Source organism: Prionailurus viverrinus, chromosome D1, assembly GCF_022837055.1.
Source record: "Prionailurus viverrinus isolate Anna chromosome D1, UM_Priviv_1.0, whole genome shotgun sequence".
In the NCBI taxonomy this organism is placed as follows: domain Eukaryota; kingdom Metazoa; phylum Chordata; class Mammalia; order Carnivora; family Felidae; genus Prionailurus; species Prionailurus viverrinus.
In genome coordinates, this window is record NC_062570.1 from 7598544 (window position 1) to 7613485 (window position 14942).

The following is a 14942-nucleotide window of genomic DNA, read 5'->3' on the forward strand; positions in this document are numbered from 1 at the left end:
AAAGCTGTTGAAGTAACATTTCCCTGTTATTATTGGTTCAGATTACATATTACAACATGATATTTTTCTTTGTGTTTTGTTGTATGATTCGTTCTTTAAATGACACATCAGACATTACTAATTAAGCCTCTCTATTAATTGGATTATTGAAAGATAAATAGTTCTGAATTATTTTGCTTTGGTGGTTTTGTGTTTAGAACTATAGTGGGGCTTTTAGTGCCCCGAGCCATAATTTTGCTTTTTAAGCTGTGTTATATCAGCCAGTATATTCTACTGTTACAATGTTGAGCAGTAAGATGGCCCTTTTTGACACTGAGTTCATAGATTTGAGGTATGTGGAGATAGTTTGACACTTCACGTCCCATAGAAATACTGAAATAAAAATAAAATGCAGAGCTCAGGCCCAGACTCTTGGCCCTGTTTTGTAGGCCACCTCCTAGTTGTCATTTCATACTGTGAGCTTCCTTACCTCCTTCAGTCCAGTGGAGTAAACTTACTCTGAGAAGAAGATTCACAGGTGTTACTGCTGTCTCTCACCTGTATTGTGGTTCTTCCTTCCAGCAGACCTATTTTCATAATGTCCCACCATGTGATTGGTAAACTGTATCAATGATATGCTACCACAGGTCAGCTAACAGAACTCTTGATTGAGAGGCACAAGAGCCCCATCCAGCAATTGCAGATAATAGTTAAAGAACCAAGAAACTAGAACTAACTCACTGTTACATGCAGTATTAGGCTGTCGACCAATCCTAAGGACATCCGAGGTCTTAATTAGATTCAATAACTCCCCGGGGAACATTAACTATACAAGGTCAGAACCCTTCCACTTGATTTATCAGGATGTAAATAAAATAGAGGTTTCTAGTGCCACGCAATTTCCCCCAGCTTTATTGAGATATAGTTGACATAGAACATTATGTAAGTGTAAGGTGTACAGCATGTTATCTGATATATATGTTGTGAAATGATTTTCACCCTAGTATTATTAGCAAACCCTCTATAGCATTACATAGGTATGTTTGTGTGTGTGTGTGTGTGTGTGTGTGTGTGTGTGTGTGTGTGTGAGAGAGAGAGAGAGAGAGAGAGAGAGAGAGAGATGATAACATTAACCATTTACTATCTTAGCAACTTTCAAGTATCTGATAAAATATTGCTAACTATAATCACCATGTTGTACATTAGATCCCCAGAACTTACCTTAAAACTGGAACTTTGTACCTTTGACCAGCATCTCCCCATTTCCCCTACCCCTCGGCCTCTGGTAACTACCATTCTAGTGTCTGGTTTCTGTGTTCACCTTTTTTTAGATTCCACGTAGAAGTGGTATCATACAGATTTCATCTTTCTCTGTCTTACTTTTATTTCACTTAACGTGATGCCCTCAAGCTCCATCCATTTTATTGCAGATGGCAGGATATCCTTTTTTCTCATGGTTGAATAATGTCCCATTGTGTATATATAATATGCTATATCATCTATCCATGACACTTAGGTTGTGTCCATTTCCTGCCAGTTGTGAATAATGTTGAAATGAACACGAGGATGTGGAGAACTCTTGAAGATCCTGTTTTCATTTCCTTTGGGTAATATACCCAGAACAGGGATTTGTGGATCATTTGGTAGTTCTGTTTTTAGGAACCTCCATGCTGGTTTCCATAGAGGCTGTACTGATTGCATTCCCACCAACAGTGCACAAAGATTCCCTTTCCACACTCTCACCAACACCTTGTTATCTCTTGTCTTTTTGATGACAGCCATTTTACCAGGTATGAGGTCATATCTCATTGTGGCTTTGATTTGCATTTCCCTCTTAATTAGTGATAATTGAGCACCTGTTCTTGTACTCGTTGGTCATGTGTATGTGTCTATTCAGTTCCTCTGCCTGTTTTTTAATCAGACTCTTTGAAGGGATTTTTTTTTTTTTTTGCTATTGAGTTATAGGACTTCCTTATATATTTTGGATATTAAACTTTTATCATAAATATGGCCTGTAATATTTTCTCCATTTTGTAGGTTGCCTTTTCATTTTTGTTTTGCTGTGCAGAAGCTTTCTACTGTGATGTAGTCTTACTGACTTTTGCTTTTGTTTATTGTGTTTCTGGCATCATATCCAGAAAACTGTTGCCTAGACCAGTGTCACAGCAATTTAGCCCTGTGTTTTCTTCCTGGAGTTTTATGGTTTGGAGTCCTCTTTTTAAGTCTTTAATTCATTTTGTGGTTATCCAGTTTTCATGCCACCTTTTATGAAAGAGACCATCCTTTCTCCATTGAGTATTTTCTGCTCCTTTGTCAAGTATGAATTGACCATATGTGCAAGGGTTTATTTGTTCTCTGTTGTGTTGGTCTGTGACTGTTTCTGTGTCAGTACCATACTACTGGTTTGATTACTTTAGCTTTGTAGTATAGTTTGAAATCAGGATTGTGATACCTCTGGATTTGTTCTTTCTTAGAATTGCCTTGGCTTGTTGGAATCTTTAGTGACTTTATGAATTTAGGATTATTTTTTCTATTTCTGTGAAAAATGCCATTGGAATTTTTATAGAGATTTCATTGAATCTATAGATAGTTTGGGGTAGTATGGGCATTTTAATGTATTAATTCTTCTGATCCATGAATATGGGATATCTTTCCATTTATTTGTCTTTTTCACATTTCTTTCATCAAAATCTTACAGTTTAGAGTGTATTGATAATTCACTTCCTTGATTAAAGTTATTCCCAAGTATGATTTTGATGTTGTTATGTTTGTAGGGGGTAATTTTTTTAAATTTCTTTTTCAGATAACTTGCTTTTAATGTAAAGAAATGTTACTGAATTTTGTATGTTGATTTTTGTATCTTGCGACTTTACCTAATTTATTTATTAGTTCTAACAGTCTTTCGTGAAGTCTTTAAGATTTTCTATATATAAGATCATATCTACAAACAATTACCATCTTAATTCCTTTCTGATTTGAACGCCTTTTTTTCCCCTTGTGTGATGCTTTCATTAGGACTTCTAGTACTATGTTGAATAGAAACAATGAGAATGGGCATCCTTGAATTGCTCCTGATCTTAGAGAAAAAGTTTTCAACCTTTACTGAGTATAATGTTACCTGTGACTTGTCATATATGGTTTTTATTATGTTGAGGCATATTCGTTCTCTACCCAATCTGTTGAGTTTTTGTCAAGAAAAGGTTGCTGAATTTTGTCAAATACTTTTCCTGCATCTATTGAGATGATTATATGATTTTTATTTTTCATTTTATTAATTTGGTATATCACATTTATTGATTTGGGTATGTTGAACCATACTTGCATCCCAGGGATGAATCCCAACTGAATCATCGTGTGGGATCCTTTTACTATGCTGTTGAATTAAGTTTGCTAATATCTTGCTAATAATTTTTGCATCTGCATTCATCAGGAATATTGACCTGCAGTTTTCTTTTCTTGTTACTATTTTTATCTGGCATTCGCATTAGGTTAGTGCAGTCCTTGTGAAACATGTTTGGAATATTCTCTTTAGTGTTTTAGAAGAGCTTGGGAAGGATTGGCGTTAATTCCTTTTTAAATGTTTCGTAAAATTCACTAGGGAAACCTTCTGGTTCTGGACTTGACTTTGTTGGCAGAATTTTGATTACCGATTCAATCTCCTTATTCCCTACTGGTCTATTCAAACTTGCTATTTTTTCATGATTCAGTGTTGTTAGGTTGATGTTTCTAGGAGTTCATTCATTTCTTCTAGGTTATCCAAATGGTTGGTGTATAATTAATCTGCAGGGGTCTCATGACCTTTTATATTTTTGTGGTATTGGTTGTTAAGTCTCCTTTCTAGTTTCTGATTTTAATCTTTCTTTTTTCTTGAGTTAGACTAGCCATATGTTGGTCAGTTTTGCTTATCTTTTAAAAAAATTATTGTTTTTTTTAATCTTTTTTTAATTTTGTTTTTCTGGTCTCTTATTTATTTTTTTCCTGATCTTTGTATTTCATTACTTCTGCTAACTTTGGACTTCATTTGTTCATTTTTTAGTTCGCTGGAGGTGAAAAGTTAGGTTGTTTGAGATCTTTCTCGTTTCTTAAGGTCAGCTTTTAACACTGTAAACTTCCCACTTTGGGAAGATGCTTTTGCTACATCTCACAAGTTTCGGTATCTTGTGTTTCCGTTTTTAGAGATTTAAAAAAATGTTTTTTAAAATTTCTTCCTTCACCCAGTGGTTGTTGCAGGTCATGTTGTTTAATTTTACATGTTTGTGAATTTTTCAGTTTTCCTCTTATAACTGATTTGTAGTTTCATACCATTGTGGTGTTAAAGATACTTGATAAGATTTTAGTCTTCTTAAAATTTGCTGAGAGTTGGGGCGCCTGGGTGGCGCAGTCGGTTAAGCGTCCGACTTCAGCCAGGTCACGATCTCGCGGTCCGTGAGTTCGAGCCCCGCGTCGGGCTCTGGGCTGATGGCTCAGAGCCTGGAGCTTGTTTCTGATTCTGTGTCTCCCTCTCTCTCTGCCCCTCCCCTGTTCATGCTCTGTCTCTCTCTGTCCCAAAAATAAATAAACGTTGAAAAAAAAAAATTTGCTGAGAGTTGTTTTGTGACCTGTCACATGATCTGTCCTGCAGATTGTTACATATGTGCTTGAGAAGAACATGTAGTCTTTTGCTGCTATATGGAATGTTCTCTGTATATATGTCAGGTCCATTTGTCTGAAGTATAGTTCATTTTCCACATTTCCTTATTGAAATGTCTGGATGATCTAGCCATTGTTGAAAGTGGATTACTGAAGTTCCCTTTTCTTGTTGTATTACTGTTTATTTCTGCCTTCAGATTTGTTAGTATTTGCTAAATATATTGTATTGCTCTGATGTTGGGTGTATATATATTTATGATTGTTATATTCTCTTAATGAATTGACTTCTTTATCATCATGTTATGATCTTTTTCATCTTTTGCTAATTGCTTTTGGCTTATGGCATATTTTGTCTCATAGAAGTATAGCTATCCCTGCTCTCTTTTGGTTTCTACTTGCATGGAATATCTTTTTCCAGCCTTTCATGTTGAGACTTTATGTCCTTAAAAGTGAAATGAGTTTCTTGTAGACAGTATATAGTTGGGTCTTATGCATCCAGCCACTCTATGCCTTTTGATTGGAGAATTTAATTCATTTTAATTTAGGATAATTATTGAAAGGTAAGGACTTACTAATGTTACCTCTTTTCTGTTTTGTCATTCCCTTGATTTTTTTTTCTTCCTCTCTTGCTGTCTTCCTTTTTGAATTGATTTCCTATAGAGATATGCTCTGATTCCTGTCTCTTTATCTTTTGTGGATCTACTTTAAGTTTTTACTTTGTGGTTACCATGAAGCTTACATAAAACATCTTATAGATATAATAGTCTGTTTTATGCTAATAATGGCTTATTTCAATTGTGTACAAAAATTCTATCCTTTTACTCTGTTCTTAGGTTTTTGGTGTCACAGTTTACCTATTTTTATATTGTGTGTTCATTAACCAATATTACAGCTATTGTTATTTTTTTATGTTTATTTTTGAGAGAGAGACAGACACAGTGTGAGTGGGAGAGGGGCAGAGAGAGAGGGAGACACAGAATCCCAAGCAGGCTCTAGGCTCTGAGCTGTCAGCAGAGAGCCCGATGCAGGGCTCAAACTCACGAACCGTGAGATGATGACCTGAGCTGAAGTTGGACGCTTAGCCAATAACCACCCAGGCACCCCCTGTAGCTTATTGTTATTTTTAATACTCTTGCCCGTTAACCTTTAACCTTCCGTAACCTGGAGTTATGTGGTGAACACACCACCATATTACAGCCCTAGCATATTTTGAATTTAACTATATACTTGAATTTTCCAGTTTATTGGATAGTTTCCTATGTTTTCTTGTACTATGAATCCTTTCATGTCAACTTGGATTCTTTCATTTCAACTGGGATTCTTTCAGCTTTTGTTTGTCCAGGATAGTCGTTATCTCTCTTTCATTTCTGAAAGACAGCTTTGTTGGATACAGTATTCTTGGTTGGAGGTTTTTTCTTTTCATATCCTCCTATTCTCTCTAAACCTGTAAAGTTTCTGCTGAGTAATCTGCTGATAGCCTTATTGGAATTCCCTTGTCAGTTGCAAGTTTCTTTTCTCTTGCTGTGTTTAAAATTCTGTCTTTGTCTTTGATTTTTGACAGTTTTATTATGTGTCTTGAAGGAGATTTCTTTGAATTGAATTTGTTTGGGGACCTATAACCTTCATCAACTTGGGTATCCACGTCTCTCCCCCAGATGTGGGAAGTTCTCAGCTATGATTTCTTTAAATAGGCTATCTGCTCCTTTCTTCCTCTTGTCTCCTTCCAGGATTCCAGTGATTTACAGAGTGTCGTGGGTTTTTTTTTTTTTGTTTTTTGAATGTATGTCATAGGTAATGTAGGCTTTTTTCACTCTCTTTCATTCTTTTCCTTTGTTCTTCTCTGACTAGATAATTTCAAAGTTTCTGTCTTCTAACTTGCAGATTCTTTCTTCTGCTTGATTCCTTCTGACTTTGATCCTCCCTTCTAAAGTTTTATTTTATTCATTGTATTCTTCAGCTGCAGAGTTTCTGGGGCTTTTTGGTAAATGACTTATATCTTTTTGTTAAACTTCCCATTTTGTTCATACATTGTTTTCCTGGTTTAGTTGACTTTTCTTTTTTTTTTTTTCTTTTTTTTTTTTTTGTACCTTGTTGAACTTCCTTAAAATAGCTATTTTATTTCTTTATCCAGTAAATTGTAGATCTTCATGTCTTTGGGATCAGCTACTGGAAAATTCTGTGACCTTTCGGTGGTGTCATGTTTCCTAGATCAGTCAGTTCCTTGCTGTCTTCACATTTGTGGTAGCAGTCACCTCCCTTAGTCTTTACTAACTGCCTTCAAGAGAGAAATGTCTTCTGTCATCCCTGGGTCAGACAGGGATTTTGAGGTTTTCTCACCTGCTCCACACTTCTTGGCTCCCTCATGTGCAGAATTTTTTAACTTGTATGTCTTCTCTTGATCCTGCAATACATCAGGCCAAATGCTTCCAGCCTCCCTTTTGCTTTTCCAAGAATGGCACTAATGCTGAGGTGGTCTTTCCCTGCCCTGCAGATTTGGGTGATGCTCAGCAGATACCTACCAGAGCTTACTCCCACCACCGTCATCAGGAGCATGCACAGGGAGCTGGACGCAGGTGTAGGGGGGTATAGGTAAGGCACATGAGTGCTAGGGAGTGCCCATGGGCCACTTGGAGGGATCTGTGTGCAGGGCATCTCCACTGGTTCATGGGCAGGGTTCTTGATGGAACCCATGACACAGGAAGATTCACATTCCTTATTCTGAGAGTCCTGTCTGCCACTCTCCCAGCTTTTTCCTGCCTCCTGCCCCTAGCCATGCAGCTCATGATTTAGTAATCTGGATAGAGTGAGAGAGACATGGGCCTTTTTGGGCAGCATTCCGCACAGTGGGGAAAGCTGGGCACTCGCTCACCTGCTCTCTTTGCACCATGGGAAAAATTGTGGACAAGATCTCTCAGCCCTCAGTTGTGCCATCTAGGGGGAGGGGTGATAGGAGTGAAATCATACTATTCCTCCTCCCCTCTCCAGCGTGCTGGAATTTCCCCCCTGGAAACCTGGATTTCCACAAGTGTTCCTGTCCATGGGTGTTTGTTTAAGATGGTGTTCTCCCACTGCCGAGAGGGGCTGGAAGCCAGTTCACAACTTGGGATGTAGTCTGTATACCTATTACCCAAAGCAGGGTTGGGTGAGACTCCTCTCAGGTCTCTTGGTGTTTAGTGCTGGATCCCACAGCTCCCACAAAAACATTTCTGTTCGTGGAAGGATGCCACATGTTGTTGGGAGGGGACATGAACCGGGGATGTCTTCTTCAGCCGTGTTGCTGACCTCACCCTCTAGTACTGCACCATTTGGAAGGGGCCTTTTCTGAAGAGACCACATTGTGACCATATTTTGCTTCCTTGCTTACCGTATTATTTTCTAGACTCAGTACATTTTCCCCCTTTTAGGTGACTTACCTATTGAATATCCATATTGTTGTTTAATAATTAATTTGTTATACAAATTGCTACTTATTTGCTATGGCAAGTAGGATAAAATACCTTTCTAGAATTTGAACTGGTCCACAAAGCAGCAACGCTGCTAATTATGAAAATATTTGTGTTACATAAATTTCCCATCTTCCTTTTATTATCTGAACCAGCTATTTCCTGCAGGGAATATAATGTTCAAGAGCACATTAACAAAGGATGCATTAGTAAAGCCTACTAATTAGGCTGTTTCTGATGAGCTGCTCTGAGGTGCTCTTGAAATACAGGCAGGGCAGAAATCAGTATTACCTTGTACCAAATAAATCCTGGTACTCTAGCCCAGTGGAGCTTAAACAGGATGGGCAATACACAATCAGATTAAGACTCAATATATTTTCTTTTTTAAGGCCCTTTCCGCTAAGAATTAACTATCTTTGCTAACTGAATTTCCCATTATGGGGAATTCTTTTCACGTTTATCTCTTCAAGTACTCTTTGAAAATGCAGTTGTTTGAGGCTTGAAGTAATCTCATAGTGCTGTCTCATTTGTCTTTCCTCCGATGGTGGGAGAGAATGGCTGCTGAGTCAGAGCATTGAGCATTTCTGGGAGGTGAAATGGGAAATTATTTACGGCTTTGCTTCAAGCTGGGCATAAGCAGATATGCTGATTAGGCAAATTCACTCATAGCCAGGCATGCTTCTTAAGAAGTAATATTCTCCATTGAAATTTGAGCACTTTGTTCTTTTTTGGAATACATCATATGCTTGGAATATGATATTTCTGTGGATTTTTTTCTGCTTTTCTATTATATAACATCAGTGTAAGAATTTATTTGAAAGGAAGTAGTTTATAAGCAGAAAGGAAATTAACATGTATTGAGTATTACTATGTTCTTGACTTTATATAATTTTAAGTAATTCTTATAGCAATTCTGCTAAGTAAATTATATAATCTTCACCTTTACAGATTGAGACTAATGCTTAGAAATGTTAGTTGATTGGCTAAGATTTGACTGTGTTAGTGCCAAATCAGTGTTCTTTCCACAGCTAATTCTTTTCTTTCTTGTCTTTCAAATACTAACTGAAGCTAGTCAGCTTATTGCTTTCAGTAACCTGGCTTTGGAGCTAAATTTAGAGTCCTTGGGTTCGAATCCTATGTTTATAATCTGTGTACAGTCATTTAATCGTAGAATGAAGCTAATGCTCCCCAACCAAGGATTTTCCTGAAGATAAATGATGTAGTCTGTATAAAGCATGTAGCACAGTGCCAGACCGTTAGCAAGCCTTTGACGAAGGGTTGCTACTATGAAGGCTATTAGATGGGCTTTTAGTTTTGCTTTAATCCTGCATCCAGTAATTGGGTCATCTTTGAACATGATGATGGTATCTCACAATACTTTGAGAATGTTTTGCTGTTTTGCTTTTTCTTTTATTTTTAATGTATAAAGTGATTTCCTGTACCTTCAGAAACTAGCTTTATGTTTATGGTCTGTGCCTCAAGTGTATGCAGAACCCTGTAGTAACAATGGTGGTTTGGTTTTTTTAAATTGAAGTATGGTTGACACACAATTTTACATTAGTTTCAGGGGTACAACCTAGTGATTCCACAACTCTGTACCTTATGCAATGCTCACCACAAGTGTAGACACCATTTGTCACCATATAACACTATTACAATAACATTGATTATATTTCCTATGTTGCGGCTGTGATTTATTCATTCCATTAGTGGCAGTCTCTACCTCCTACTCCCTCATTTCACCTGTCCCCCTGCCCTCCCTCTGGCAACAACCAGTTCTCTATGTTTATGGGTCTGTTTCTGCTTTTTGTTTGTTTTGTTTTTCAGATTCCACATACAAGCAAAATCATATGGTTTTTGTCTTTCTCATTCTGACTTCATTTAGCATAGTATCCTTTAGATCCATCCATGTTGTTGCAAATGGCAAAAGCTTTGTTCTTTTTTTATGGCTGAATAATATTCCTATCTGTGTGTGTGTGTGTGTGTGTGTGTGTGTGTGTGTGTGTGTGTGTGTGTATGCCACATCTTTGTCCGTTCATCTGTTGATGGACACTTAGGTTGCTTCCATATTTTGGTTATTGTAAATGCTGCAGTGAACATAGAGGTATATGTATCTTTTTGAATTAGTGCTTTCATTTTCTTTGGGTAAATACTCAGTAGTGGAATCCTATGATATTTCTATTTTAATTTTTTGAGGAACCTCCATACTGTTTTTTATGGGGGCCGTACCAATTGACATTCCCACCAACAGTGCACCAGGGTCTCTTTATCTCCATATCTTGCCAACATTTGTTATTACTTATTTTTTTTATACTAGCCATTCTAATACCTCATTGTAGTTTTGAATTGCATTTCCCTGGTAATTAGCAATGTTGAGCATCTTTTCATGTGCCTGTTGGCCATCTGTATGTCTTCTTTGGAAAAATGTGTATTTGGTTCCTGTGCCCATTTTTAAATTGGATTGTTTGGCTTCTTTGGTGTTTAATTGTATAATTTCTTTGTATATTTTGGATTTTAACCCCTTGCCAGATATGTCATTTACAAATATCTTCTTTTCAGCAGGTTGCCTTGTTGTTTTGTTGGTGGTTTCGTTCAACTGCAAAAGCTTTTCAGGTTGATGTAGCTCCAGTGGTTTATTTTTTGCTTTTCCCTTGTGTGAAGAGAGACATACTTGGAAAAATGTTCCCAAGGATGATGTCCAAAAGATCACTGCCTGTATTTTCTTTAAAAAGTTTTATTGTTCAGGTCGCATATTTAGGTCTTTAATCCATTTTGAGATTATTTTTGTGTATGGTATAAGAAAGTGGTCCAGTTTCATTCTTTTACCTGTAGCTGTCCAGTTTTCCCAGCACCATTTATTGAAGAGATTGTCTTTTACCCATTGTATATCCATACTTCCTTTGTCATGGATTAATTAACTATATAAGCTTGGGTTTATTTGGGGACTCTCTACAGTACCATACTGTTTTGAGTCCTATAGTTTTGTAGTTTATTTTGAAATTTGGGGTTATGATGTCTCCAGCTTTGTTCTTCTTAAGACTGCTTTGGCCATTTGGGGTCTTTTGTGGTTCTGTACAAATTTTAGGAGTACTTTTTCTAGTTCTGTGAAAAACGCTATTGGAATTTTAATAGGGATTGCATTGAGTCTGTAGATTGCTTTGGATAGTAGGAGTTTTTAACAGTAACTCTTCCAGTCCGTAAGCATAGTATGTCTTTCCATTTATTTGTGCCATCTTCAAATTTCTTTCATCAATGTCTTATAGTTTTTAGAGTATAGATCTGTCTCCTCCTTGGTTAAATTTATTCCTAGGAATTTTACTTTGTTTTGTTTTGTTTTATTTTATTTTTGGTGCAAGTTTAAAAAAATTTTTTTTAAGTTTATTTATTTTGAGAGAGAAAGAGAGAGAGCAAAAGTGGGGGAGAGGCAGAGAGAAGGAGACACAGAATCCCAAGCACGTTCCATGCCACCAGTGCAGAGCCTAATGGGGGACTTGAATTCACAAACTGTGAGATCATGACCTGAGCCGAGATCAAGAGTCAGATGCTCAACTGATTGAGCCACTCAGGTGCCTCTTTTGGTGCACTTGTAAGTGGGATTGTTTTCTTAATTTCTTTTTCTGCTTCTCCATTATTAGTGTATAGAAATGCAACACATTTCTGTATACTGATTTTGTGTTCTGCAACTTTACTGAATTTATTTCTGATAGTTTTTTTTTTTTTGGTTGAGTCTTTAGGATTTTCTATATTTAATGTCATGTCATTTGGAAATAGTGACAGTTTTACTTCTTCCTTAACCAATCTGAATACCTTTTATTTCTTTTTCTTGTCTGATTGCAGCAGCTAGGATTTCCAGTACTATGTTGAATAAAAGTGGTAGGAGTGGAATACTGTAATAATGTTTGTTTTTTTAAGACTATGTTTGGGTCTTAGATATAGACTTTAATTTTATTTATTTATTTATTTATTTATTTATTTATTTATTTATTTATTTATTTATTTATTTATTTATTTTTGAGACAGAGAGAGAGCATGAGAGGGGCAGAGAGAGAGAGAGGGAGACACAGAATCCGAAGCAGGCTCCAGGCTCTGAGCTGTCAGCATAGAGCCTGACACGGGGCTCAAACTCATGGACTGTGAGATCGTGACCTGAGCCGAAGTCGGACGCTCAACCGACTGAGCCACCCAGGCACCCCATTAAATGGAGAAAGTTTATTTGATGTCTTAAATAATTTGACATTTGAGGTTCTCTTTTACTCTTAACCTGTATATCACAACTTCATACAGAAGATGTTAGTATCTGGTATCCTGGTATCTGTTAGCTTACCGATTGCTACCAAAACAGTAATCTAACTTTAATACAGGCTGTTTGCCGCGGCAGGACAAGCACAGATAGGAGCCAGAGTGCAGGCCATCAGTGTCCCCAGGTTGTGGATGATATAACTGTAGCTCCCTAGAATTGTGAGGATTGGATGAGACAGTGCCTGTGCAGTGCCTGGTGCATGGTCGGCCTTCTGCCCCCATCTCTTAATAGGAAGGTACTTATGACATACAGATATCCTGATGTTGTTACAGTTTCTTTCTCTCTTGAGTAATAATACCACTTTACCAACTCTCTGTTATTGGTGATTTTGTCCTATTTTAAGTGTTTGATTTCATAATGGATTTAGTTGTTTATCAAGTAAATCGTTGGATTTGTTCCCACCAGTGATACCAAGAAGAAGCAGGGAATGAGGAAAAGGAACAACAGCGAAGTGGAAGACGTGGGACCCACGAGTCGTAACAGAAAGAAGGCCAAGTGGGAGACCTTAGAGCCTTTGGACACAGGCCTGTCTTTAGCAGAGGATGAAGAGCTGGTGTTACATCTGCTCAAAAGTCAAAGCTAGATGCTCCGTGCTCTTCTCCTTGAGACCTCTGGTCATGATTATGTGGACAAGAAGTTGCAAAAAACAGTTGGCTTTGGGACACTTAGGTAACATGAGTCCCATGCCCAAAGGATCTGTCCTCGGACCAAAGCAGTTCTGTTTCTAAGCCCCTTTCACGCGACATGTTTGTGCCATCCCAGAGCAAACTCAGAGTGAGGGTGGATTACAAAGTTTCTTGATCCCATTTTCCAGCATGTGCTCTGTTAGATCTTATCCGTGGATTCCTACATCTTGTCACTCGAAATGCTTCCTTTGTTCTACCGACAACTTCTGGAGACCTTGTTTCATTGTTAGAAATTCCTATCTTGCTTACCATACAGAAATTTCTGTGTATTATTAAGCAAAATTGCTCACATTTTTGATGTATTTAATATCTCTAAAGAGACAGAGTAAGATGGACCAGTCCCGAGAAAAGAGTATTTTTGAATTGCAACGATCAATAATAAACATATTTCCTATAAAATACTAATGTTTTCATTGTGTCCAGTAATATAAGAGCACTCTCAGGGCAAGATCCCTGAGTACAATGCTTAGCCAGTTCCGGACAGTGAATTTCTCATGTTCTTAAATTAGCTTTCCTGAAGATAATCGCTTAGCCTGTACTGGCAGATTGCGTGACTGCTTTTGAAACCTGTAGCATTCCTACACCTGGAGACTGTGCTCCACATCCAGCCCTGTAGCGAGCACCCAGTAGGCTGTAGGTCTCTCTTTTTTTTAATTTTTGTTTAATCTTTATGTCAGTTTTGAGAGAGAGACAGAGAGACAGATTGAAAACGGGGGAGAGGCAGAGAGAAAGGGAGACAGAATCTGAAGCAGGCTCTAGACTCCAAGATGTTAGCCCAGAGCTCGACGTGGGGCGTGAACCTGTGAACCGTGAGACCATGACCTGAGCCGAAGTTGGACACCTAACTGACCGAGCCACCCAGGCGCCCCTAGTCTTCTCTTAAGTGCTTTGTTCGACAGGTACCACAGAGCCCCCCACCGAGCCAGCTCCTGGTAATGAGTAAGGAGCAGAACAAGACAGAACCTGTTTTTGGTTATTCTTTGTGGGGAAAGAAATCTGGCTTTGGCATGCTGGTTCTACCATAGATTTGTCACCCCCTTGTTGTTCTTTGCCCTGGCTGCTGCTCACTCCGTGCACAAACATACACAAATAAGTTTCAATAACTGGGTGCAGATCACTCACGAATCCAAGGAAGTATCCCTCCTGCATATCCCACAGACACTTCCAACTCAGCCTGACTCCATAATGTCTCGCTTGGTGTGATCGGTGTCCCTCAAGGGCAGCACAGAGAAACTCGGCCACCCTTCACTTGGCTGGTTCCGTTGATTCCTCTGCATGTGACTCTTCTGTCCACTGTTTTTCCTTTATCTTCCCAGCTTCTGTCTTCAGTCAGAGTTCAGATTCTCCTTGAGACATTACTCCAGTGACCGCCAGCTGGTGCCACCAGCCTCCCATTTCTGTAGCTGAGCGTTCCACTGTGGCCACAGTTGTCTGCGTAGCGCTGAGCTGAGCTGTTTCTTGCTTCTGTTACCGTGCTTATCATGCAGTGTTCCAGATGTTGTTTATAAGCCTCTTGCCCCTGTTATGTGACAAATTTCTAGACTGTCTGTGCTTACCCATCCTGTGCACTCCCAGAGCTAAATACAGCACCTGCCCTTTAATAGGTTCTCGGTAAGGCTTATGGAATTAATGAACGAATAGCAAGAGACCAAAATGATTTAAGGTATGTTGTGTGCATTGTCCCCTCTGGTAGGAAGGATATAGGGTGTTAAGAAATTTGACACCTGGATGAAGTGGCTCTATTGGGGAAAATTGATGGGAAAGGAATTTAGGGTACGACAGCCAGGGAAGATTTTGAAATTAAATGATATGGTACAGGATTTCTTGGCCTTGAATATTTCCAAAGGACAGAAATACGTAAACTGACCTATTTCAGTTTGTCAAGAGTGTATATACTCTGAGGGT

General features: G+C 38.3%; 1 protein-coding gene across 1 annotated transcript in view; it reads left to right on the plus strand.

Annotated features, from left to right (window-relative positions):
- DDX10 (DEAD-box helicase 10) overlaps positions 1-13418 on the plus strand; it is a 281164-nt gene extending 267746 nt beyond the window's left edge. The window contains exon 18 of the mRNA XM_047879029.1: positions 12757-13418. Coding sequence (XP_047734985.1) covers positions 12757-12934 — 178 coding nt within the window. The 3' untranslated portion in view covers positions 12935-13418. The remainder of the gene's footprint in view (positions 1-12756) is intronic.
- Positions 13419-14942: the final 1524 nt, after the last annotated feature.